The sequence below is a fragment of the Myotis yumanensis genome, unplaced genomic scaffold (assembly GCF_028538775.1).
Source record: "Myotis yumanensis isolate MYYU_CA2020_CCGP unplaced genomic scaffold, mMyoYum1.0.hap1 SCAF_4, whole genome shotgun sequence".
In the NCBI taxonomy this organism is placed as follows: domain Eukaryota; kingdom Metazoa; phylum Chordata; class Mammalia; order Chiroptera; family Vespertilionidae; genus Myotis; species Myotis yumanensis.
Window position 1 is genome coordinate 58,588,965 of NW_027223755.1, and position 27,809 is coordinate 58,616,773.

A 27,809-nucleotide genomic window follows, 5' to 3' on the forward strand; every position below is an offset into this window, starting at 1 on the left:
AACTGTTTGAAGAAAGACATTCCCATGTTACTCTGTCATTTTAAATTGCTTAGCTGATGATAATAACAAGAATTATTATATGGATCAGATCAATTTTCAATATAAGTAATAGTTTCCCTTGTTTTATGTGTGTAACCATTGTTTTGCTTAGTTGTTTTTTTCTTTTATCAAAAGAACCCACTTGCTGAATTTCATATTTCTGTTTATGGCCATAACTTGTCTATTCCAAAAACAACTTGAAGTGGCTTATAATAAAATCAAAGATAAAATAAAACCAAAAAGTATTAGTCCAAATTTAAAACAACTTTCATTTGGTTTGCATTACATTGCAACCTTTGGATCCTTTCTTGTTAGAAATATATCGTTTGCTACTTTAAGTTTATTTTTTTATATTTGCCTTTAAGTCATTATTGTTCACATTGCTTTGAATGATCTGTAGTGCATTGTTAGTCAGACTACTGATGTCAGATCAGATCCCAGCTCCTGCACTTGTTAGTGTCAAAGGTAAACTAGGGGGATAGTAAAGTGGTAAGGCAGACTACTTCAATGTTAACTATTGCAATAGGGGAGAGCTGTGAACTGAACTCAGCTTTGCTGACACAAAAGACAGGAGACCTTTTAAAGGCTGGGTGTGTTAAGAGATATGGACTGAGGGGTGTTGGGGTAATTGGTTCATGTGACTTGGCACTTAACCAGAGGAATAACAAACTTCTCTTATCTTTATGAGAGGAAGCAGTGATGTAAGTTAGAACAGGCATTCACTGGCTGAGAATCAGAGCAGAATTACTTCCTTGAGTGTGAGAAGACAGTTCCAGGTGGTAGGAGCTTTAGATCTCAAAGAGACAGAGAAAAGATTAGTTGCCAGCTTAAGTAACTGCACTAATAAGAAGGGTGTTCAGAAGCCTATCTGCCTATTGTCAGGTTTTGGTTAGAACAAACTAAAGTTACTTAACCTTGGTTTACCTCAGTTTCCTCATCTCTAAAATGGGGATAACAACATTACCTATATCATAAAAAATGTGTTTTAAGGAATAAAATAATTAATACATGTAAAGTGCTTAGAACAGTAGTGGCACATAATAAGCTCTCAATGTTGTCTTTCTTAGTATCTTTACAATGGAGTTCATAATACGGATTATCTGTCATATTGGATTGCTTTACTTATTAAATGATATAATACAAATAAAACATTGAGAACCATGCCTATCACATTATAAGCATTCAATAACTGTTGGCTAGAAATAGTAATGGTAACAATAGCAGCTGTAGTAGCCGCTAAATATCTTCCGGTAGTGATTTACTCATGGCCAAAGATGAGCAAATAGAAAAGAATCTTGAGCTTATTATTTTTTTTGTTAGAACAGAGTAGAAATATTTTGTAAATTAGTAATTCAGAGATTGGAAAATATTTATGAGCAATCTTGTACATGATTGTGAGATCTTTGAGCATGATTTTGCCAGTATATTTCATGGGTTTTAGATACACACTTTACATCTCCTGTATTTATGTGGCTTAACCTCCTTACTGTGAAACCTTCAACATTTCCTTCTTAGCAAAGTAAGAGTGAATTGAAATAATTATGAAGTCTTTTAAGAAATGAAACAGTTTTCTCAAATGAGAAAAAATGGCATATATAAAAGTAGAAATGAAGACTGAATCATATTTCTATAATTTTTCAAATTATAATATACTTGCTTTATGTGTATTTGAACCTCCTTGAATCCCAACACAGAAATAAAATAAGAGGTACAATTCTGCAATCTTTTGATGCTAACCAGTAGGTTTAGAGAAACCCAGATGATCTCTATTCATGATGTGTAGTCTCTTGATCCAGCACTGTGCAGTGATAATCCATGAAGTATGAATTATTAAATGAGTTGTCTCTATTTGTATTTGGTATATTATCAACCATAGCACATACTTCACTGAATATGGATTTCCATTAAGAAAGAGGAATGCATAGATCAAAAGAAGCTCATTCCCCTTAAATTGCAATTTTTATTACTAAAAATTCTTGATGTTAATATATTTGATAGCAGAAAAGTAGTCATTTAGATAAAAAACCAATAACTAGAAAAGAAAGAATAATTGAATTAATGTTGATTTCTTTAATAAACTACATAAAATGTTTAAAATAAGGAGGAACAACCAAATCCTATATAATAAAGAGGTAATATGCACATTAACCCTCACACCCTCACAAAGATGGCTACCTACGACCAGGCCAGCAGGGGGGTTAGTGAGGGTCGACCAAACGACTGAACAAGCAGGCTGCATGGGGCGACCAGGCCAGCAGGGGGGGCAGTTAGGGGCAACCAGGCTGGCAGAGGGGGTAGTGGGGGTGCCTAGTTCGGCAGGGCAGGCAGTAAGGGGGGACCAGGCTGGTGGGGGGGGTGTAGTTAGGAGCGACCAGGTTGGCAGGGAGGGGGCAGTTGGGGGCGACCTGGCCGACGGCAGGGGGCGGGGGACAGTGAGGGGCGATCAGGCCAGCAGGGGGGCAGGCACTTATGGGAGACCAGGCAGGCAGGCAAGTGAGCGATTAGGAGCCAGTGGTCCAGGATGTGAGAGGGATGTCCCCTGAAAGGTCCCGAATTGGAAAGGGTGTAGGCGAGGCTAAGGGGACCCCTCCCCTGTGCATGCATTTCATGCACTGGGCCTCTAGTATAATATATTTTAACACCAACTTTTATTCATTGTACTTTTCTAGTTAACATTTTGGACAATTGTAAAGTGAATTAAGAAATTAAATTCCTAATTTTTCAAATAGCAAATATGTTCAAAACTAATTTTCTAGCATTTTAAAATCAGATGCATTAATAAATTGTATCACTCTTCATATAAACATCTAAAATGTTGCCTTTTAACTGTGCCATACTAGAAATACTGCTCATGATAATTGGTTTTATCAATAGGATTTGAAGAGTCTTAGAAAAACTTTTAGACTACCTAAGTTCTAGCATTAGCCCCTTTATGAACCTGGCACCCAGTGTGTGGCAGGCAACTTCACCTGTATGGTCTAGTAGTTCTTTCTCTGCCATATAGCCTATGCTTTGACTAGTTATTATTTCTTCTTGACTAGCAGCAATTTAATTTGAATTTTGTCTGTCTTTCTTTAACAGTCTGATACATACTTCTGCATGTCAATGCGTTTGCCAACAGATGAGGAAGCCTTCGTGAGTAAGTAATTGGATGGGGTAGTGGTTGGCATTTGAAGGGAGGGCAAGCTATTTGAAATCAGTGAAAGGTCCTCTTTGATGGTTATGAGCGTATTAATCTTTTACTGTCAGTTTCTAAAATGCATTTATCATGCCTAATGTGGAAACCAACTAGCGAGAGCCACTGAGAGATAGGATTACAAACTGTATCTGGAGAGATGCATGAGTAATAGTAGTTAAGCAGTTGCATGCAGATGTCAATGGCTGCCAATACCATGTGGTCCCATTTGTATTTATTGACTTTCTGTCTGTGGCTGGATGCTTAATTCTGCTTCACTCAACAGACTGTTTATTTACTTGCTGGGTCATGCTGTAAATCGAATGCACTTAGAATCAACATTGGAGAATGTAATATTTTACCTGTTAGACAGGTAAATGGATAGGAAGGAAGGGAAGAAGGAGGGAGGGAGGGAGGGAGGGAGGGAGGGAGGGAGGGAGGGAGGGAGGGAGGGAAGGAAGGAAGGAAGGAAGGAAGGAAGGAAGGAAGGAAGGAAGGAAGGAAGGAAGGAGAGAAGAGAAGGAGGGATGGTGGGAAGATGGAAGGAATGTTGTTCTTGTTGTCTGTATTATGAATAAGAGGACTTGTAAATGACAAGCCCTTTTCTAACTGGATCTTCAAATCAAATAGGAAAATGACAAAGCGCCATCTGTTTTCATCTAGGTTCTTTTAATTTAGACCTGCCTTATGGCAGACTCTTAACTGTTTAGGGAAGAGGTGTGATTGGCAAATTATTCATGGATTTGTTTTTTCCTTCTACTTCACTTTTCTGGTTTGAATTGTTGGTTTTGGAGAGAAAGTGATGATAATGAGAGTTGTACTTCGGTCCCTTGAAACTAATCTTCAAGTGGGCTGTCTGAAGCAGCTATTATTTGGATTGTACAATGTGTACAGTAGCCTTGGAGCCAGCTGAGGATGAATTTCCATGAGGTGCTCCTAACAGGAATATGCACTGTAGACCTGTAAGGCCAGAGCAATGTGCCTTTATTTTTCCCCCCCACATACGTTGGTGGTCATCACAACAGAAAATACACCTATAACAAACTCTCTAAACAGAATTTCCTCCATGGTTAATAGCTAAAGATGAAAATCAGACCTTGGGAAGTTGACAGAAGTTGACCATTGTCTGATTGCTGTTATTCTGTGTAATAATTAAACATCATCAAGAAAAAAGTTAGGACAGTGTTCCCAGATCCTAAACTTTAACTCTAGAGACAGAAAAGTAATTTAGATTCCTAATTGTAGTATGCTGAGCAACACCAAATGTGATTTAGGTATAACTAATTAAAATGTCAATATTAAAAATCTCATTTCATAGCCACATGTTTGGCAGTCTATGAGAAAATAATAATCTATAATAATAAAAGTGTAATATGCTAATTAGACCTGGCAGCAGAATGACCTTCTGGACGTCCTTCCGGACGACCTTCCAGACAAAGCCCAAGCTGCGAGGGCCGAGGCAGCCACCGAGGCTGTGAGGTCCAAGTCCCTTGCACGAATTTCGTGCATCAGGCCTCTAGTTACTCATAAAAAGAATTTTACATGAAGGTTTTATCCTTACTAATTTATGTTTTCTCTGTGCAAGTTCAGAGATAGTCTTGCTTCCTCCTGTTTCACACTTGCTTTGAACGAAGGCCACTCTGCACATCTGTATTAACATGAAGGTCATGTTTCACAATAGGACCACAAGTCTCACATTAATACTGGTTACTGGTTTGTTTCTGGAGGTTAGTGGTGGTACATGATTTCAGAGCTGGGGACTATAAGGACTATAAATATATATCCTGGAATATGTTATTGCTCTCTTAATATAAGTGTGTTTGCTTTTACATAATTTAAAATTGAAAAGTACAAGTGAATATATTCAGTCAAGAAAAATATTCACAGGAGACACATAAAGGGCTATTGTAGAACCAGTGTACTAAACATTTCTGCATTTTCTCAGGCAACTCTCTTCTAAGATTAAACTGTTCCCAGTTCTAAGGTCCTTAAAGGATCTTATACAATTAATAAGTCATTTTAGTATTTCTTCTCTTTATAGCTGGGAGGATTGTATGAATATTAAAGATTTTGTCCCTCTTTCTAGACAGTTGTTTCATTTTCAATGTGAGTCCTTTAATGTACGACCCTCAGGTGATTTGTGATTACCATTATTTGCATAATCCAACAATCACAGAAATTTAGGTGGAGGCACCTAAAATAGAAAACCAAAGAGAAGTACCACAAATTAAGGGATTAAGTTAAAGGAAATGTTGCATATATATTATCTCATTAATTCTTAGGATGACCCTGAAGTTAGTCCCATTTCAGAGTTAGAGAAACAGAGACAGGAACATCAGTGTTCTTGATTTAGTTTGGCGTTAGGACAATAGTTTGTATGGAATCTGTGTTCATATAATCAGCCCACCACCAGCCCTTGTTTACCAATAGCCTGCCAGACACCGTATTTTTAAGCCATTTTCTGAAGAGGAAACAGAGTCAGAGAGGTTAAGGAACATGTCCACACTTTTTGCTTGCTACCCTACGTGTATGCCATTTAAATCCTTACAGATCTGGGTGTGAGGAGAGTGGTACAGGGAAGAAAGAAAAGAAGTTATCAAGTGGATAGATGGAACTGAAATACAGTAATAGCACATCTCTGCCTTCCTCACATCAAATACAATTATTCTTTCATTCCCTTACTTTTACTCCCTACTGGGAATACTCTGGTCAACTTTGCCCACAAGTAAGTAAAACTCATGAAAGAAATAAGAACCATCTTATGAAATAAAACCCAATACACATGAAATCTTAAAGATTTGCAAAAGGAAAAGGGCTTACATGTTTAGATTGTATGTTGGGAGAGTGATCATACATAACTTTTCCCGACTCCCAAAGTGAAAGTTTGGTAGTGGTAACCAAGGCTTTTTCATGAATGAAGCCTTTTTGTGGGTTGTCCTAAATTCTAGGTTGCAGGGTGCCTTATCATTGGAAATGAAGACTTGTAAAGACCTATAATACTTTGTTTATTCATTTCTTAAGTCACTTTTATCACTTTATACCTTCTGCTTTTATTATCTATGCCTTTAAAATATTTGAATGCTATCAGGACATGTGCCACAGGGTGTGTAGGGACTCAGTAATTGTTTGCTTAATACACGAGTGAACACTGAAAAAGTGTTTTGTTTGTTTGGCCATTTTCTAAGGCAACATATCGAATAGTAGCCAATTTACCTTTTTGCCTTAAATTATATTCTTGTTTGAATATAAAGAAATATGTATTTTTTAAGAAAAGCCACTTGTTCATAAATTCTGCTGTGTGCCAGTTAACGGGGATGTGAGGTGTGACACAAATTCAAGGAAACCCCAGCCTGGCAGAATTCTGGAAGGCATGATTACACATGTCAGAACATATGAAAAGGACTTTGTCCTTTTGCTTTTCAGATTTCTTGGGGGGGGGGCGGATCACAAAAGGAAGAGTACAATTCAGATTGCTTATTAAGACTAAAACAGTCTCTTGATGGTGTTAAAAACCAAAGTTGCATTTGAAAAAAATCATAAATTGGGCTTTATGCTTGTGTGACTAATTAGGTAATTCATTATATCTACACTAATAAAAGAGAAATATGCAAATTGACCATACCTTCGCAGCACCTACCAGCCAATCAGGAGTGAGTATGCAAATTAACCCAACAAAGATGGCGGGTTAGTTTGCATATGCAGGTGACGAGCGCAGGAGTGGGGCGGGACGCTTGTGTTGTTGCCATGGTGACAATGTAGGCATTCTGCACCGCCCCAGCTGCTCAGGGCCTCTGGGCAGCGTGGGAAGGCAGAAAGGTGGTTCTGGCCAGAGCGAAGGCGGTGCCGGCAGCCAGAGGAAGGAAGGCCCATTCTTGCACGAATCTTCGTGCATAGGGCCTCTGGTATAAACATACTTCTTAATTTTGGGAAAACACCATCACAGTTGTCATGGAACTTATATGTGCATTGCCTTCATATTTACATATGAGCATACACAGTATTTGATGTGTTCATTTGTCTGTGTTGAATTATTAAGTATGAATTAAAGTGGGTGTTTGAGGAAATACTAGAATGAAGATAAGTATAAGTTGTATATTTTGAACAAAATCATAGCTCTCCCTAGAGCATTGCTTTTGTTTATTGTTTTACTAAAAAATTCCAGAATTGGGATGGGTGAAGGTCTGATAAAATCTGCATTTGACCACTGAACTGTGAGGCTGTCTAAAAGGTGTTTTACAGACACTCAGAGGAATTGGCTCTGACAGCAGCCCATTCAGCCAAGAAATTTGACTGTCATCGTCATCCACTTGCTTTCCTTCACATGGATGACCAGTAAATAAATGTGTCTTTTCCTCAGTGAATGATGGCAGGTCCCTATCTATCAAAATGCACTATACAAATGAGATAGAAGCCATGGAATGTAGAAACAGATGAAATCAATCTAATGATTTGTTGCTTTTTGTTTTCTTGGGTTCCTCTCTTGAATGTAGAACAATTTCTGTTGTAGAATTGCACAGTTATACTTGAATATTTCCAAATGTGGCCTTTCTTAAACAAAGCACATGTTAAGATGCTAAGATACTTCAAAACCTGCAGGGACAACCTAATTTTGATCATGTTCAGGGGTTAGTACATAGTGTGACTATAAAGATCAAGGTCTGGCACAGTTATAATGCTCAAATATCCACATTTTATGGCTTTGACAGCAGTAAACAAAAGTGTGCGTGTGGCTGAACCGGTTTGGCTCAGTGGATAGAGCATCGGCCTGGGGACTGAAGGGTCCCGGGTTCGATTCCGGTCAAGGGCATGTACCTTGGTTGCGGGCACATCCCCAGTGGGGGGCGTGCAGGAGGCAGCTGATCGATCTCTCTCATCGATGTTTCTGGCTCTCTATTCCTCTCCCTTCTTCTCTATAAAAAATCAATAAAATATTTTCTTTTAAAAAAGTGTGCGTGCGTGTGTGTGTGTGTGTGTGTGTGTGTGAGAGAGTGTAAGTCCCCATCCCCATGTCACCTTTTTGCTTTCACCTAGGATTTTCCTCAACATGAATAATGTAGTCTCTGTCTCCCACATGACCATTGGGTACCTTCCAGCAGGCACCTTAGGAAGCTGTTCTAGTTCCATAGTGAAAGCTCCGTGGAGAGAGCTGAGATAGCACTAATAAGGTACTCTCTACTAGGGTCTCTGATGAATAGACAAAACCTAATTTGCTTGGTCATATCATGAAGGAGAAGCTGCTTCTATGGACCTTGTTTCAGAGTATTTCTTAAATGTCCTCTATCCTTAGGTCACCCAAATGCCCACGTTTCCAACATGACCCTCAACAAAACTCAGGGTTTTCTCAAGTAATAAAAAGGGGAGGGGAGAGAAGTAGGAATTTTATTGTATTTTATATAGCTGAGATTTAGGAAAGTTTTTAATTAGATGCATCTAGAGATTATCAAAACAGAACTGATGGATGTTAACTAGACTTATTCTGGTGATGATTTTGCAATATATACAAATATCAAATAATGATGTTGTACACCTAAAACAATTATAATGTTATATGTCAAAGATATATATATATATATATACACATATAGCTATACTAATAAAGAGCTTATATGCTAATGGTTGATACGCTGTAACGGTAACGACCAGGTCATTAGCATATTAGCTGGGGTGTTGCTCCGGAGTCAGTGCGGAAGCGGGGAGGTGCCCAGAGGAGGCAGGACCATCCCGTGCTGGGGAGGGCAGGGGTGAGAGCCCATAGAGCCCCCCTCACCAGTCCTTCACCACGCACCGCTCACACTCTGAGTGCCCCGCAGCCCACCTGCCAGGGGAAGGAGCACAGCGCAGCAGGCGTGAGGCTTCCATGCTCTCCTCTGGTGCCATGATGGGGCGGAGCCTCCGCGTTGCTCTGGAGATGGGGCAGGAGCGGGGAGGCAGGACCAGCCCGAGGCGACTGGAGGGACTGAGGGCCGGGCTTGAAGTGGCCAGAGAAGGCCAGAGGGTTTGGGGGCTGGGCCAGGCGCACTGGAGCTCTGCATGGACAGGTTTGGGTGTCAAGGCAGGGTGGCGGGTTTGTGGGCGCCGTGCGATTCCAGTCGCGCGCTGGGCTCCTAGTATATAGGACATAGTTGTTTTAATGCAATAATATCAAAATGCCACCATTTCCCACCCCCAATAAAAAGGTCAATTCAGAAATCCCGGGTTTGAATCGGAATTGCTGTGTAAATGTCCTTCAGTGGTGAGGGTTTGTGGTGCTTTGACAGTCATGCTGAAGTAGCCCATTCAGCTATTTCATGGGGGAAGGGGGGCAACTTCTCTAAAGATCAGTATGAATTTTTCTAGTCAGAGAAAATTTCCTGAGAGAGATAGGCAAGATGTGATCTGGATCGGGGAAGGTCTGCAGAGGGGAGGAGAATATTCCAGGGGCCAATGGTATGAGCAGTGAAGGAGCACGCCAGACACAAGTGTGAGCCTCACTCCTTGCTAGCTGCATGGCCGAGGACAAGTTACTGGGCCTCTCTCTCAGGCTCATTTGTGGGAGGGAAAAGAGACCGCTCCTGTGGTGGTTGTGAGAAGTAAATGAGCTTGGCGTCGGGTAAGCCCTCAGTAAATGTTAGTGATTCTGGCCGTTAAGTGAGATGGGCTGCCTGATGTGAGTGCGAATGCAGGTTGGCAGCGGTCATGTTAGAAACGTGGTGGGCGAGCAGACAGGTGCAATATCATGCATGACCTGGAAAGGCAAGAGGGAGGATATGGATTCAGTTCTGGAGGAAATTAATAGGGGACTGTGATAGGAGTGACATCACAAAAACTGAGCTTAATGGAGCTTCTGCTGTTTTATCTTTCATAGCCTGACTGATAGTGTATTTATTGATTATTTCCTTGGTTCTGGCAAATGCCAAGAAGTTCAGTTTTAAAAGGTATATCATCTAGAAGTTTTATTCTTTTTGTGCTAAAATTCCTTCCTTTAAAAAAAAAACTAGGAATTCTGTTTTATTTTTTATTATTATTTTAATCATTATTGTTGAAAGTATTGCATAGGTCCTCCTTTTCCCCCCATTAACCTCTTCCAGCCCACTCCTGTCCCCCTCCCCCTCATGGGCTAAAAATTTCTGTATTTGCAAGTAAGGGTTATTTTATTGCATTTTTAATTTGTGTTCAATTTATAGACTTGCTCAGGTATCTTATTTCTTGGGTAATTTGGCAACAGTAGCTTAAAGTCCTTGTAAACCACGTTAAGGATGCTTTCTGAATTGTGTATTATTGTCCATGCTAGTGAGAGTTAATGACAATTTCTCTATTAAATTTTCTGATTAAAATGTTCAAGCAAAAGGTCTTTCTGCTTGTGTAGAACTGCTTTATGGGCACACGGGGAGCTGGTAGAAGATAATATAATCTGCCATTGCCGGGGGTTTTAACATGCTGCCCAATGCTGTGAGCTTTACATTTTTCTGAACCTTTTGGCTCAACTGCAAGACGATGCACATTAAGGCTGATCATATCCTACACTTAAGTTACAATTTAGAGCATTATCTTCAGTTCCTATGAATGGTTTTTGAAGTATAATCTTTATTTTTTTTGGAAATAAAGACATTTTTATGTGAGTGATACTAAAATTTGGAGGCCTGCCTGTAATTTTTTTCATTATGACAATTTCTTCACATTATTGTTTCTTAAACCTTACACCTCTCTATTCTCTCAATATTGAAACAATTCTAAAGGATCAACTAACTTTTACCTTCAGAAACATTTTTTATATATTTATTTTGAAAGAAACCTTGTTTTTACTATTTGTCCTATGCACATAAAAGAGCAAGGCAGTCCAAGTTAACTAAGATGAATGAACTGAATTCTTAGTATGCTCACACTATGCAATATGTTCAGGCACTAAAAATGGTGATTGTAGTCAGAGTCCCCTGTTATTCATCTGTGAAACTTTTCAAAGGTACACTTGCCTGTAATGACCTCGGGAGACTTGAATGAAATATTGATGAAGGAAGGGGCAGGGCTGACCTCGCATTGACGCTGGGCACCTGTATTTTGAACAAGGTATGATTGATGCACAAAACCAAGGGAAACATGGAAAAATATCCACAGTATGCAAAATAAACTTTTTATTGTGTATAATATGTTCCCCACTTGGAGGAAAAAAGAAATAGAGTTAACAACAATTATCTCTAATTCTAAATCACACAGCAATTCTAGAATGCCTAAGTTCTGGAGATCCAAACTTGCATCTGCAAACCAGTTCCTTTTTATTCCATAGGTTAATTATCAAAGCCTATAGCAGTGGTTCTCAACCTGTGGGTCGCGACCCCTTTGGGGGTTGAACGACCCTTTCACAGGGGTCCCCTAAGACCATCGGAAAACACATATATAATTACATATTGTTTTTGTGATTAATCACTATGCTTTATGTTCAGTTTGTAGCAATGAAAATACATCCTGCATATCAGATATTTACATTACGATTCATAACAGTAGCAAAATTACAGTTATGAAGTAGCAACGAAAATAATTTTATGGTTGGGGGTCACCACAACATGAGGAACTGTATGAAAGGGTCGTGGCATTAGGAAGGTTGAGAACCACTGGCCTATGGTATTCCCCTACTGCGTATCGTTAGCTAAAGAGGGTGTTCCACATTATCAGCGGTAATTTAGGATTGGTTATATGTACATGGATATCTCCTTAATCGTTCATTCCTCCACTTGGCTATATGTGTTCTTCAAAGTCTTTCCACGTCCTGGTTCTGGAAGATGTGTCAAATGTTGACATGCAGATCCGGATATCTTCTTGGAAAGGAAAACTAGAAAGCCAAGAGTTAAATGGAATTCTGTCTTAGTTCACATTCTTAGTGTATTTTATGGCCCTGATGGTAGTCTGATGTTAGCTAAAAGAGGCCATAAATCCCCAACAACCTCATACAGTTACAACAAATTTTGCTTAGAACTCCAGAAAATAGACCCAGTTATCTCTTTGCTCAATATGTCGCCCACACACAAACTTTCAAATCTTTCATTTCAGATGGCATTATCCTTTGAGAAATCTTTCAACCTGTGCACGGTGTGTCATCATATTTCCTTTAATTAATATGCATGAGTCACTATTTCTGGAGTTTTCTTCCTTCAGGAGAATTTGGGTCCCAGGACTTAGTCACACTTATTTGCCTATAAAATTTTCCCTGATCTTCTGCCTCAGGCAATCTGAACTGTGAACAGCCACTGAGAGATTGAAGTACCATTTCCACTTAAACAACTGTCATCTTATTATTGAGTTAGAAGAGTCGGTGGCACATTTAATCTCATCAGATATAGCATCCCCTTGCATGCGCACCAGGCTGTGTCAATGCCTGTTTGTCACCATCCCCAGGCTGCCTTTGTTTATTCTGCCTGTCAGAATCACACACTTAAGTGCAGCTGTTTTCATTATTAGCCTCTAGTGCTCTTCCCCTTGGATCCTTTACTTCTTTGGTGTATGATGGGAAAAAAGAAAGAAGAGGGGATTTCTTTTAAGGTGTGCTTTTAAAATATCTTTCCATATTCTGTCTTGTGTAGTGTTGAAAGCTCCAGCCTACTCAGTGGTCCTCACTGTTGTTGACGAAGGGGTGGGGTCTGGATTTGCTCAGCCAGACATAATACATAGGAATGGAGAAACCCAGGAAATGAACCTGTCAGCCAGCCTTTTCCCAGTTGACCCCTGCGATGAAATTGTCCCAGTCCTGCTTTATTTTATGTATCTACTGTTTGTTTTAGATTTACATTTTGATATGACATTCTTTTTGCTGGAGGTATTTTTCAATTGCAATAAATTGTATTTTGAGCTGTAACAATGCAAATACGTCAATATACTCTTCCGTTAGGATATGAAAACGTTGGTTGGGTGCGTGTTTTCACTCTGTACTAATAATTTACTTAGCATTTAAATTAGATCTTGAGATTTTGAAAGGATGTATGAGTCAGTGAGAGTGTTTATGAAAGGGAACTCTGAGGAATTTTCTTTTACTACCACTTAAAGATATTGATCTGTTTCCATGAGGGAGGAAGAACTGTCCTCTACTCTCAGTGATCTAATAATTAAATAGACATGAGACAGATCAACAAGAGAAAATTACCATATTTAATTACACATGTAGAGTCAGAGACCCTATATAGGTTCATAGACAGAAAGGAAATATGGGTATATAAGACGTCTGAGCTATGGATGAGGTAATGCAGCTTGGGCTTCAGAAGGTAATTGCAGGGAGACCACATGCACAGCAGTTGTTAGTTTGCCCTGCCATATACAAAGGTAGAAAGTCATTTATGATAATGACTCTCTTCATGGGCCTAATTTAAATTGATCTAGACAGTTAAGGGAGGGGGGCAGAAATTTCTTTGAGCCTGCAGGGTCTCAGTTGCCTTTAGCTCAAAGTAATCCCCATACCACTGAGGCACATCCTATATAATAAAAGGTTCCTATGCAAATCAACCGAATGGTGGAACGACTGGTCGCTATGGTGCACACTGACCACCAGGGGGCAGACGCTCAATGCAGGAGCTGCCCCCAGCCCACAGGCTCCGATTGCCCACTGGCGAACAGGGAACTGGGGGTGGGTGGCATTGGGGAGTAGGACCAGCTGCCAGCAGCCAGGGAAGATGGCCCTGATCGCAGGCCAGGCCTAGGGACCGTACCTGAGCACACATTTTGTGTGCCAGGCCTCTAGTACGAAAATAAAAAGACAGAGACAAAAAGCCTACCTCAGGACTTTTTCAGTTTTCCTTCTGCCAGGGATGATCCCGAGAGGATTATGGGAGAGAGGAAGCAGAGCCTGCCCTCAGCTTGAGAGTTTGTGGAGATAGAATCCCTCTTCTTCTTTCTGTTCCTCTTGCTAACAAACTAAGGCTTGGTAACAATGTGATTTTCTATGGTTTGTGAGCCGTTGTAACTGCCAATTGATTCTTTCCTTCCAAATATCTTCTTTAATCTCCTAGGCTTACTGTGTTCTTTTGTAATAGAAAACAAAGCCTCAGGTTATATGAAGTCCATATTCCAGCCTTCTCCTGTTAGTTTTTTAAATGGTAGTATAAAAATTTCACGATGTGTGGTGTGTTTTTTTAGACTTTAAATTCTTCTTTCCAGTACGATAAATGAAAGGCTTTTTATTTTCCCTGAAAGTTGTAAATCAAGTTGTCTTCTAGTAGGTTTCTGATCAACCACATTTTGCAAGTCATGGTACTATAGTAGAACATTTTTCATTTTATAAATATGCATGTCTCAGATACATATTTTAGCAGCAAAGGATGCTTTATTAATTTTATCAACCAGACAAAAAGAGCTAAAAGATACAGTTTTACACATACCTGAGAATTAAGATCATCTGAGGCTATTTAGCATTTTTCTGTGTAAAGGTGACTTGTAAACTGCCCCATAAGACAGCAGTTTGAATGCAGACTAAAGGAGATGAGCCAAACCCAAATCAGGAAAGAGAGCTTGTGCTCAATATTGACCATCCCTAATAATATACTCAGCTTTGATTTCTTTCTTTGCTTTTCCTCTGAACTGATTTTTGTTTATTTTAATGTCTTTCAACCACTATTATTAGGAGAAAAAGAGAAAGGACATTGAGTAAGTTCCAGTATCCCTTTAACAAGTGCACAGCGCTCATCCTGGACAGTCATTTGTGTATTTTTTATAAAGATATATTTTCCACTTTTCTAGTAAATTGTTTCTCCAGATCATATCCTAGTGACTTCTGTAATTTTAAGATGGTAATAAGCTTGTACTGCATTATGACTTCTTTTGCTCAGGTTTGACCCCTCACTGTGGTTTCTGTTTCGTGCGTGTGGTGCTGTGTGTTTTATGGCATTCAGTATTCTGCTGATATCTGGACAAAATATATTGTAAATCCATAGCCTGGAGCTTTCATTTATACCCACATAATGCTCTCATCACTTTAAAAGGGGCCTTCCATTTAAAAGTGTACGTGGGTGTATGTGTAGTTTCAACCTACTAACTCATTATTTTCGTTTTGTTAGGTAATAGTTTACTTTCGTACTAAATTAAATGATCAAATGATGCTCATCTTAAGGAATAAGACAATTAATACTGTCAGGGCATTCTATCCTACAAGCATCAAAACACCTTTGTTATACAGCTGGTTGAACTGTTGAATAGGCTCTTGTGACATATGTACAAGGAAGTGTAACTTGTATTCATATTCATGTATTATTTTCTCTTAACAGTTGACTTCAAACCTCGTGCCAGCATGGATACTGTCCATCATATGTTACTTTTTGGATGCAACATGCCTTCGTCCACTGGAAGTTACTGGTAAGGAATAATGGACTTATAGTAGAAAGGGGTGTAGAAAATGTGTGTGTTTAATAAGTACAGAGTGCTTCTGTGCAACTATTCTACAATTGATTAATAAATAGGCAGAATATTTTCTTTTTTAAAGAAGACCTTTGTTTTTTTGCATCAAGTCATTCTCATGTTTTGCTTACCATAGTTATTTCCTCTGCTCTGAAGCACATCCGTCGGTCTTTGACATTGACTTAATAAAGATATGTCTGTTGTCACAGAGAGTGTGTGTCAAGATGCATGCAGCTTGAAAAGAAAGACTGAATATTTAGATAATGGATACTCTGGTGTTTTGTTTTGTTTTTAAGTTCGTGAATACATCACCCTGGCTATATTCATTGGCACTTTTTGATCCCAGACACCAGGCTAGGTGACCTGTGTACACCATTTCATTTTACCCTAACATCTCTGCAAAGCAGATATTATTACCCTTCCTTTACAGACAAGGAGCTGGAAGCTCAGAGACTCGGTAACCTGCTCAAGGTAACACAGCCAGTTAGTGTCAGACCAGGATTGAACCCTAGGTTGTCTGGTTCCAAATCCAGTTACTCCTATTTCACCACACTGTGTCTTATTTATTCAAGTAACTGTTGGCAGTTTTAGAATTTATTTTAATCACTGTGGTGAGCCTTAATACCAAGTCATGAACAATCAATAAACATCTATTAAATGCTTGTTATATGTCAGAACTGCAGCAGATGCTGTGGGAGGTTCTAAGATAAATAGATATGTTTTCTACCCCCAGAAGCTTACAGCATAATTATGGCTTGAGAGCTTCCCTTTCATTTTGTTCTTTGGTGGTAAGAAGATCAGTGAACTTTGAAAATAGCTGTGCATTTTAAGCCTCACATTTTGCACCAATTGTCAGAATCTGGTTACATATTTAACAGTGCAGAATGACTAGTATGTCTTCCTTCGCATTGGGAAGGGGTCTGTTTTGTGGTCCTGTTTCTGCATGCTCATGTAGGTTGATAGACCTTTCTCTGCACATCCTAGTATGCATTAGGCTGATTCAAGGCATGCAGCAACTGCTTTCTAGTCATTTTTATAATAAACAATTGTTATATGTATTTGGAACTGTTAAAAGCACAGGGCAATTAGTAGAAATCTCCATGGACCAAGTAGCATGAAAGCATTTGTTAATAGGCTTGATATTCAATGAAAGGGGCATATCACATAGGAACCTCTCTCACGTGACTGAGTTTATGCAAAAATGGAGTCAGCAAATCACAGTTAATACCCTTTGATATCAACATTCCAGTTTTTCTCTCCAGTAGATTTTTGTAAATAAAATTTTGGAATTAAAAGATTATTCTCTGATAGCATTTCTGAATCTGATTTAACAAATTACATCCTTTGGTTTTTATGTTTTTTAAAATTTTTTTTCTGAAATTAGCAAAATTTACCTTTGGATTCAAATGATTAAAAATAGCTAGAAGGGATGTGGACTTGAAAAATCTGCTTTAGCTTCACCCTGATTGAAGAGAATGAGAGAAAAAGTAAAATGTCACTTACATGTTGTTGTGGTTCTGATTATTAAGGAAAAATATATAAAATGAACTAAGCCTAGCTCAGTGTTCTCATGTTAAGGGAATATCAGAGCAAACACATTATTTTGGCTATTTTAAAGTATTTATTCATATTCTTTAATATACTATTTTGATATTAAGTACATCCAAAGGACTTCTAAGTTGAGGAAAGAGAACTCAAAGCAAATTGTGAATGGAAGTGAAAACAGTAATTTTGAGTAATGTAAATGCTACACACATACTATTTTGCTAAAATTATTACTGGCAAGGCAGCATAGTAGAAAGAAAGAGTAATGAACTCACTGGCTGGATTCCCTGGGCATGTTACCTGTCCTATGTGGGTTGGCCCTGGTTTTTCATTTTATCAAGATACTCTCACTAGACCAGGGGTCCTCAAACTTTTTAAACAGGGGGCCAGTTCACTGTCCCTCAGACCGTTGGAGGGCCAGACTATAGTTTAAAAAAAAAAAACTATGAACAAATTCCTATGCACACTGCACATATCTTATTTTGAAGTAAAAAAAACAAAACGGGAACAAATACAATATTTGTATTTGCATGTGGCCCGCGGGCCATAGTTTGAGGACCCCTGCACTAGACCATTTATCTACAAAATTCCATAGTTCTATGCATATAAGTTGTGTGCAAATGCTGAGTCAGGTTGAAAGGCATCATTATTGGGAGGGAGTTGGAGATGTGTGCAGTGGTTGAATCACCTCAAGCAGGCAGCCTACTGCCTATTGCTATTGGGTTGCATCATTAAGTAATTAGAATTCTTAATGACATTATATCCATAGCATTTTAAATAGATTTTAAAAATCTGTCTGGCAGCCCATATTTCCACTTAATCAATAGGCTTGTTATAATTGACTTTGTAACTATAAAACAAGGACAGTAATCGATGCTGTTATTCATCTCCTTTTAACCTAGCCCAAAGTGTTCATCTGACATTTAAAAGTAGGATATATACATTGTCTGTTCAATATGAAAACTGGGAGATATGCATTAAGTAAAACTGTTTCTGGTGACTGACTTCCGCAACCCAGCCATACTCTCCATTGAAAGATGGGATAGACGTTTTTATCCCTCCTAATATTAGCAAAATTCATTGGTCTTTAAAGAATTAGAGCTCTCGGATATTTTATGGGATGAACTTTTCAATTGCTTCACAAGTATATCCTCGGTTCCCGACCCCCAACGCCACACAGGCTCAGCCCTGGAACAGACAGCGGATGTTTTCCAGCTGCTTAGCCTCTTATCTGTCCCACATGAATTATAATACCAGCACCAAAATCTATCACTGTCTGAAGCCCTGCATTATTTATCTGAAATATCTAAGTTGTGGAATTTATCACACTCATTTTACAGATGCAAATCTAATTTTCAGTTGCTCTAAGATACAGACAGTACTTAACAGATTTCCAAATTTCACCTATATTTTTTGGTCATTATAACTATAATGGTTTTTGATGCTTCAGAATATCAGAAACCTATTCACACTCTAGAGAAATCTTTATGGAAAAATAAGGATGCTCTAGTGAAAGAAGGAAAAGCTAATATTGGGATATTTTAACACCAAAACGTCAAGCTAGGATTTCCTCTCTTCACTGTTGGTTAGATAAGGTTTCCCTGTTTTCACTTGGCTGCTCTATTTTCATTGCCAGCAGGCTGGCAAATAGGTCTGTGTCTCTAATAAAGTAAAACATTTTCCCTGAAATTATGAAGTTATAATTCATCCCCTGTCTTCAAACAGCACTTTTAATATCAAGGCAAAGAGCTATTCTGATGATGTTTCACCGCTACAGTGCCCTCCTTTGCTCTTTGTAATTGCCTCTTTCTACTGTTCATTAAAATATATTTACAGTTATATTAAGTTTACGTGAAAATAGTAGACACAGCATGAAGCAGTTTTCATTATGTAGTCATTTTAATTTTAAAGTTTTTTTTCCTCTGCATATATTCCAGTCTTTTGTGTCTCATTCCAAATTAGCAGCTCACACTGGTAATGTGTCTAGTTAATTATATGCATGTGCATTTAAATTGCACACGTTGATGTGAACCTTTTAATATACTGTAGGGTGGTCCCTTTATGGTTAGAGTGGGCCCGGTGCTCAATTCCGAATTTACATATCTCTCGAGGATGCAAATCAGGACCAGCTGGTGGAAAAGCAGCAGCTCTGCTGGCCCATGTAAAGAAGGCAAGAGTGCCTGTCAGATGCACCCCACACACCTTCTTTCTCAGGCTCCTATAAGAAACAACTAAAACATCTTGGGACCAATGGAAAGTAATAGCACCAAGCTTGGAGCAAGCATAGCTATAGCATGACTTGTTGGACTTTATTTGAGCTTGTAGACTTCATTGAAAGCAGAGCATTCCAAGTTCCTCAGATTTGCTGGCTACATAGGAGCCATAGGTGAGCAGATGCTCTTTGGGGCTTTTTAGGGTCAGTCCAGGAAATGAGGTGGTGAAAACTGAGTCATTTAGATATAAAAATGTTATTACCGCTCGCCACTAAAAAAAAAAATAGCAAATTTGAGGAAATCTTGGAAATGTAAATATTGCATTTATCTATTTTATGAAAACTTTCTCCACTTTTTTTTTACTGTTACGATAAAATTTTAAAAATAAATGGTTAATTACAAAGAGTTCCAGGATTTGAAAAGCGTGGTATTTTCTTCATACAAATTGCTTTGGCATGTGGGGAAATCCTGGAGTACTGGCTTTTTGCAGTGTGAAATCCTACAGGCTTGTGTACCTCTATTCTGCTGAGTACAGCACTTAAGGCTTAAAGCAATTTATGACTGTCTACCCCAGGATTGTGTTTATAATACTCCATGATTAAAGTAAACAGGCCTCTTATGTATCCTGTTTTGTACTTTGGCGTGATCTTCAATGCAGAGCTAAAATTATATTTAGTCATAGCAGTTAATATTTGATTTGAAAACTATTCCTAATGACGCTTATCACGACCAACTACTCTTTATAAATGAAATATGGCTCCTATACGTTGTTTGATCTTTTTTGAGAAGAAGAATCCCAGCTGATTAAATGAGGCTGTTCCTAGCTGTTCTAACTTGGAATCATTCTCCAGCTAAAGCAATAGTACTTTACCATCCTATGAAGCTTTAGCTTAAACCCCTTTCCATTGCTTCTATTTATTAACCACCTGCTGTGTCTTTTTAAATGCCACTATCTCCACAGGGTTATAGATGCTGATGAAGGGAAAGAGAGAATAGCTAAAACATATACGTAAATATATATAGAGAGAAGCATGTATGTGAAACACCCTGCTTGGTTACTCATTTAAATGACTCTTTTGTCAGTTGATGTTATTAAAACTTCCTTGCTTCCCTCATGATGACAATGATCCTTTGGTTGAATATGATATTTGCTGCCTGTATGCACTCACTCTGTATCCCGCTACCTGTCATCTGTACACTATGCAGTAAGATTCACATTGTGCCTTCTGCAATCCCCTCTTATTTTCTTCCATAACAAACTTCTAAAGTTAAATATACATAACATCCTTGTCAGTATAAAACAGAAATAATGTAGTTTCCAAAATCTACCCTTTTCCTTGTTCTAAACACTGTTAAAGTGTGTCTTTGAGTATAGTAGCAGAGTTTAGACATACATTTTTCTAGACTAAAAATAATTGTACTCATTTCCTTATTCTTCTTTAATATTATAATATATTGATATTATATTGCGTATCAGGAGAGTATAAAAGATCATTACAATACATTTGGCATCTTGTTCTAACTTCTAGTCACCAGTGATCATATTTCTTGGCTAATTTTTAGGTGCCTGGATTAGAGGTGTTGATAAGAGTTTCTTAGCAACGACTAATTCCTAGTAGACTAGTGTCAACTTTAAGAAAATAGAATGTCATGGATGTAACCATTTTGATAGTTTCAATAGAAACAAACATTACATAATTTTGAACATTTTTTTTGCCTCAGAAGACTAGTATTTATGTTAAACAAAATAGTAATATTATAGCACAGTACTCTTATATGTAACATTTAACATAGATTATAGCACAGTACTCTTATATGTAACATTTAACATAGATTATAGCACAGTACTCTTATATGTAACATTTAACATAGATTATAGCACAGTACTCTTATATTTAACATAGAACCAGAACTTCAAAAGCAGAACATCTTTGGTTCAAATCTCAGTTCTACTACTTGATAGTTGTAATAAATATTACTCATATTATTTAACCTGTATTGGGCTGCTTCCTCATTGGTAAAATGGGGATATTAATCCTGCCTCGGTGGGCCATTATGAAGAGTAAGGGGAATTATGTAAATAATGTTCTTGGCACAGTGCCTGGCACATAGAAGTACTGAATAAGTGGTAGTTATTATCCTTATTCATTTATTAATAAAATATTGATTAATAAAATATTGCACTATGTGCAAGCACTTTGTTAGGCACTGAGAGTTTGGCATGGACAAAACAGACACACTGCTCGTATGGACTTCATTGCTTCTCTGATCTCATGGCGGGTTATGGATATTGTGGCACTGTTTATCAGGCTGCTGCTTATACAGCAATGATCTTGTTTAGCTTTCCCATCAAGTATCCTGATACTATGTTAAAGGATACCCTTTGCATTGAAATTCACATAGGGTTTGTCTGAATGGGAAATTATGTTCTGTGGTTTTCTAAAACAGTTCATGAAATTTGAATACGTGACTCACTGGATGCAATTTTGAAAGGTAAGGATATTCTCCATATGCCATTGATTTTATGTTGTGTTTCTTAAAGAAACGTTCTAACTTTGGATTCATTTTCCTGTGGTTCTGTTAGAGACTTAATGCATTAAAATTGGAAGAGAAGGCAGAGACTTATTAACTTGAGGGCCTGACAGTTTTATTTAAAAAAACTTTTTTAGCCAAAAGAAAAAATGAGTTATCATTTCTGATCTTCCCTGAGTAACCTTGGATTTTAAATAGCCTTTAACAGCTACAACCAGAGAGTACTTTTTAACAGCCAGTTGTGCTTTGTTTGGATAATGTAAAATGACAGGCTAGCACTTTTCAGTTCTTGGCATAGTCTAAAAATATTCATGCCATCTGAATGGTTTCCCCGTGGATTAGAGGTGAAGAGGTTCTACAGCAAAGGTTCAGGCATCCGGAATGGTTTTATTTTCAAATGTTAATTCTCATCATTTTTGCAGTGAATACTAGGAAACCACAAGGGAGCTATGTGAGTCTTTTTCACAATTAATTGGCTTAATCTGGAGGAGCCTTTAGGAGAAGCTGCTGAAAGAATAAGGAGCCTGGTTGATGAGGCCTGAAATTACAACAGCCATTGATCACGGGTTGGTTACATTGCTTCCTAACCTTCAGACTCTTAATAATAAGGAGAGTGCCCAGCCGGCGTGGCTCAGTAGTTGAGCGTCAGCCTACAAACCAGGAGGTCATGGGTCGAATCCCTGTCAGGGCACTTGCCCAGGTTGCTGGCTGGGGCGTACAGGAGGCAGCCAATCAATGATTCTCATCATTGATGTTTCCATCTCTCTCTCCCTCTTCCTCACTCTCAGAAATCAATAAAAATATATTAATTAATAAATAAATAAGGATAGTAAAAATTCTAATTTGGTTAAGACCCTTTTTGGAGAGCCAAAATACACAATATCCACTTATCCTGTCATTCCTTTTATGTGGATAAAATATGATGCTATTTTTATTTAAAATAGGAAATGGAAATCTGAAAATGAGAAGGTGCAGGGATTGAAGCCCAATGCTCTTGGCCACTCTCTCGTGTCGTCCACTATGGAATCCATTGCTCCCGGCCTCTTGTTTTTCCTCTTCCTTAGTCCTCTCACTCATTAGGTTTTAGGATTAGTTTCAATATCTCAGCTCCCTCCAGTGAATCATTCTTTACTCAGTCTTGAGTTTAGTGCATTCTTTAAAAAATCATAAAACAGGATTTTGAAAAGCAAACCAAAGTTTGCTTTTGAAGCTCTTCTTTTACCAGAACTGATAAGAGAATTAAATATAAAATCATCTCTTTGCGGGTAAGTCAGAACTGATGTAGGATTTGGTTTTAGAAGGTGCATGCACAAATTGCAGTGTAGTGCAGATATGACAGTATTCATCAAAGCTTATCTTCATATAGTACCTTTCTCTGCCTGCAAGTCATTCTCACAAATTGAGACTGAAGGAAGTATGACAGCCAGAGGTTGGAATCGTGGCTCCACTGTGTGACCTTTGGCAATTACTTAACCTCTCTGAGCTTATTCTGCTGTAAAGTATAACCTATTTCCAATATTCTTGTGAGAATGGACTTAAGCTTGTTTGTACAAAATACCAGGCAAGCAGTAATTTGAATTTATTGTTATTTAATATTTTTGTTAAAACTTCTTAACTAAATTTTAAAAATAATTTTATACTTGACAGTGCAATAAAATTTAGGCCAATTCAATGCTTTAAGTATTTGTATATGAAAAGTTAAAATTTTACTTTGCAGTTAAGATCACCAAGCATTTCTTGAATATTTACTAAATGCCAGGCAGCGTTGTAAGTGTTGGGAGCGCAGGGTAAAAGGTATGACCCTAAACTTCAGTGTGCAGAGCCTGGTGGAGGAGGAGATAAATACGTTGATTCGTAGGGTGAATGCTGTGGTTAACGAATGGGAGTTGGGTGGGGCAGGGGTCATAGGAGAAAGACGTAAGCGGAATCTTGAAGGAAAAGGTGAGGAGCACAAATTTCTCAGGAGCGAGCTGGGAAGGGGTTCTCCCGGCAAAGGAACAGAGGAGAAGAGAGGGATTAGACACTGGCAGCCACTTGGCACGACGAATAAGTTTTTATTTTTCCTGGAGCTATAACAAGGTCCCAGATCATGAAAGGCCTTATGCTACAATGTTTGGATTTTATTTTGATGTTATTTTGGGGAAGCATTTGAAAGATTTTGTGCCAGCGAGTGACATTACTAAGTATGTCACTGAGAAAAATTTACTACACCAGTTCTCTCGATTGTATTTCACTGTTTCGTTCTGGTTCTTACTAGTCACGCCCTGAATCGACTTCCATAGAAGAGGACATAATTATCTTGTTTAAACTAAGACTGTCGTCACAGCGATGTTAGGCACTGTACATTCATGATCTTTGTTGAAAGCTATAAAAATTGTCACGCAGATCTTTAAATTGTAGTAGCTGACAGCAGTGAGACACACAGCTCATCACATCTGACAGTCTCCATTTTTAAGGCACCGCAGCCTGAGGCCAAGTGCTTTGGGCACTGTCCAGGACCGTCAGCCTTTTAGCACACTTGGCACGAGGACGTCAGGGACGTTGGCTCCAGTGCGTGTCTCACATGGTAAGGTAATGCTCCTTCACCATAAGTACATTGTTCTTGACGTGAGCAGTAAGGAACCACCGGTTGATGTGCTTTACGTGGCACGTCACCCAGTTTCTTTCTGCAGCCTGACTTAGAGAAGCAAGAATAGTTGCTGTACATAACCTATGGGACCTCCTGGTTCCTGGCCCCTCACCCTTTCTGCAGACAGGTAACAGCTGTCTCTACTCACTGCCTATCTCACCCCATTTCTGGCCACAAGCAAGAATCAGGTTTGGCCCTAACCGGTTTGGCTCAGTGGATAGAGCGCTGATCGATGTTTCTCTCTCATCGATGTTTCTAACTATCTATTTCCCTTCCTCTCTGTAATAAAATCAATAAAATATATTTTTTAAAAAATCAGGTTAGGAGTCCCTTCCTCTGAGTAGAAAACCAATGGTTTTCTTGATTGTGCCCAGGCTGTTCTCAGGTTTCTTGCCCTGGTTTCTAACCTCTGTAGGGAGTCACTAGGGTCTGCCCTTTCTTCCCCTCCAGGTCAGGGGCAGTACACATTTTCTTCTCTGTGAGCCAGCCTTCTGCCCAAGAAGCTGTGTTTGACCTGTCCTTGATTGTCCTCAAATCTTTCAGATCTGCCTAAACTCCTGACTCTGACCCTGCTTGGTGTTAATTTCTTAAAACATAGATTTATAAAAGCAGCATAAGAATGTCACCTAATGGTGGTTTTAAACAAGCCCAATTCTATAACAGAACAAATTAAGAGACATAGTGTAACGGGGTTGGGGGTTATGTGGTTTGGAGTCAGCTTCCCATTTATGGAATTGGATCTACCAATGAAGGTATCGGTGTGCTGGTTACTGAGTGAGGTGCCTCACACACATCAGCATTGCAGCCCTTCCAGAGAGGTTTCTGTGCAGCCGTCTCTGCTCATAGACCTGCTCAAGATACACAGCTCTTCAGGGAGGTTCTGAGGTTCACCTCCAGATGTCTTTCTGCCTGTGCTCCTTTCACCATCCAGCCCTGCCTCTCACAGTGAATCAGCAGATAACGTGAATGTTTAGTTAAATAATGCATTACCCCGGTATTATGCTTTGAGGTTTATAAAGTGCTTTCATGTACATCTCATCTGACTTGCTGAATAACTCTTGTGAGGTAAGTGTAAATGTCTATTTTACAAGAGAGAAAACGGAGGCTCACTAAGATACAGTGATTTGCACAACATGAAACAACTTGTGACACCACCAATGTTCATAAACTTTAAAAAAGTCAAAGGGTTCTTGAACCCTTTAAGTGGGGTATGCTTGTATTGTTCACCCTAATGAGCGTACGCACTGCGTACTGTTTGTTGCAACAGCCGAAGACTTACTGATAACATTGATCCCCAAAGGGGAAAGGTGTGAGGTTCCTTTTAGCCCACTTCTAAATTTCCTCTGCATCAACTGTGGTTTATTCAGACTCTCTATGTGATGCTTATTTTTTCTGCCTGATTACTTCATGTACATTCCACATATGAACATACTGAATTAGATATTGTATATCTACCTCACAGGATTGTTTTACATTAGGCAACAAACAAACAAAAAAAATCTTTTACATGTGCTTTTTTTTTTCACATTGAAAATATCCTTTGCTTCAGTCTTCATTAGGCTCTTAAGGCTGATAGGACTACAATGAAAATATATTGATGTAGTATTTTACTTTGTTTTTATACATTTTCTCTTATCCCCCCATCACAGTGATTGATTTATGCATTTTACTATTGGAATCTTTATTTATAGCTACTTTTCCTTTCAGGTTTTGTGATGAAGGAACCTGTATAGATAAAGCCAACATCCTGTATGCCTGGGCAAGAAATGCTCCCCCTACCAGACTCCCCAAAGGTACATCTGGGGCCTCTTGGACAGTCTTACATTAAGCTGCTTGATTTCTGATTCCAAAGTACTTTTTGTTATATATGTCCTTTCCAACAGTTGTTCTGCAGTTCCACACTAAAAAAGTACCGGTATGGCTTGCTTTGTATTGAAAAGGTTTCATTTAGGGAGTTAACTCTTTCTCCCTGTAATTTGCCCACATGACAGTTTAGATAGAAAACAACCAAGTTCACCTCAAGACACCTTTGGCCTCGGGCACACTGGTTCTGGCCAGCAGGAGAGGTTCAGGGGCCCGGACAGCCAGGAATGAAATAAACTGCTGCTTCAGCAAACAGATTATTTTTATAGGCCTGGAACCTGGGTATTTAGTAGGATGCCAAACCTCACTGGCTTTCTGACTTCACCTCTAACTATTCATAGCTTCCAATGTGTGAGTGAATTACCAGACTCTCTTTTATTACCTGAATGTTTCTTAACATCAAAGCGAAAGCACCATTCCATTACAGAATAGGTCTGCCATGGTGGGGGTGGGGGGGGCTCGGAAGGGGGCTTGGTAAGTACATAGTCCTCTCCCGCCTCAGTAACTCCTGTCAGCTCTAACTGGCGTCTGGTTTGCTTTGCTTCAGAATCCTCTCTATAGTTTGCCAGGCAGCCACCACCAAGCAGGTTTGGAAATTAATAAGGGTGTCCGTCATGAATTGGTTGATATTTTAAAGACCCATGAGTAGAGCAGAAAAAAAATATTTCTCCACCTCTCAATATTTTCTCTGTAGATAATTTTTAGCTTACTAGCAAACTCTATTAATAGTAAGACTATTAGGAACCCTTCAGAGTCCAGAAATTTATTGGCATACTAGAGTTTTTAATCTAGTTGGTAACAGTTTCCTCAACATTTTTGCAGATACCTGTTTTCATATGGAAAGAAAAGCAATTTCTCTGAGAGGCTCCTATATTCAGTCAGAAAATAAAAATGAATATGAATATATACAAAGTAAAATGTCTTGCATAATCAAGGAAAGAATTTTGTTTCACTTTATTCTGTTTCTTTCAAAATGAGCGAATTGTCCTCTTAAAGTGTAGGTAGTTACCCTGGTTCTGAGGAGGGAACTATGCACAGAATTCTATCAAAGCTTTGAGAAGAATTGAAAGGTTATATTAGAAGTTATCAGAAAATGCCTAGTTTATTTTCATTTTGATATTATAATTTCATGTGATATGCTATTTTATTTCCCTTTGGATTTCACAGATCAGTAACCTGAGATTAGCTCCATTTTAGGCTTCCATTTCTAAAATACTTATCACCTTTTGTAAATCTTTAGGTGTTGGATTCAAAGTTGGAGGAGAGACTGGAAGTAAATACTTTGTACTACAAGTACACTATGGGGACATTAGTGCATTTAGAGGTAAGTTTTGAAATATTGGAACTAAGCACAACTTTCACTACTATATTGTTTAAAATATATATACTATTATCCACTTAATAAAAGGAAGACTTGACCACACCCTCGGGGCCCACTAGGAAACAACTGTTTTTGTTTCTTTTC

General features: G+C 38.6%; 1 protein-coding gene across 14 annotated transcripts in view; it reads left to right on the plus strand.

Annotated features, from left to right (window-relative positions):
• Nucleotides 1-27,809, plus strand: part of PAM (peptidylglycine alpha-amidating monooxygenase) — a 268,970-nt gene that overhangs the window by 147,527 nt on the left and 93,634 nt on the right. For all 14 annotated transcript variants that reach the window (XM_070412390.1, XM_070412389.1, XM_070412392.1 and 11 more), the window contains 4 exons: nt 3,121-3,178; nt 15,433-15,520; nt 26,189-26,274; nt 27,585-27,668. In XM_070412390.1, the coding sequence (XP_070268491.1) occupies nt 3,121-3,178; nt 15,433-15,520; nt 26,189-26,274; nt 27,585-27,668 (316 nt within the window). The remainder of the gene's footprint in view (nt 1-3,120; nt 3,179-15,432; nt 15,521-26,188; nt 26,275-27,584; nt 27,669-27,809) is intronic.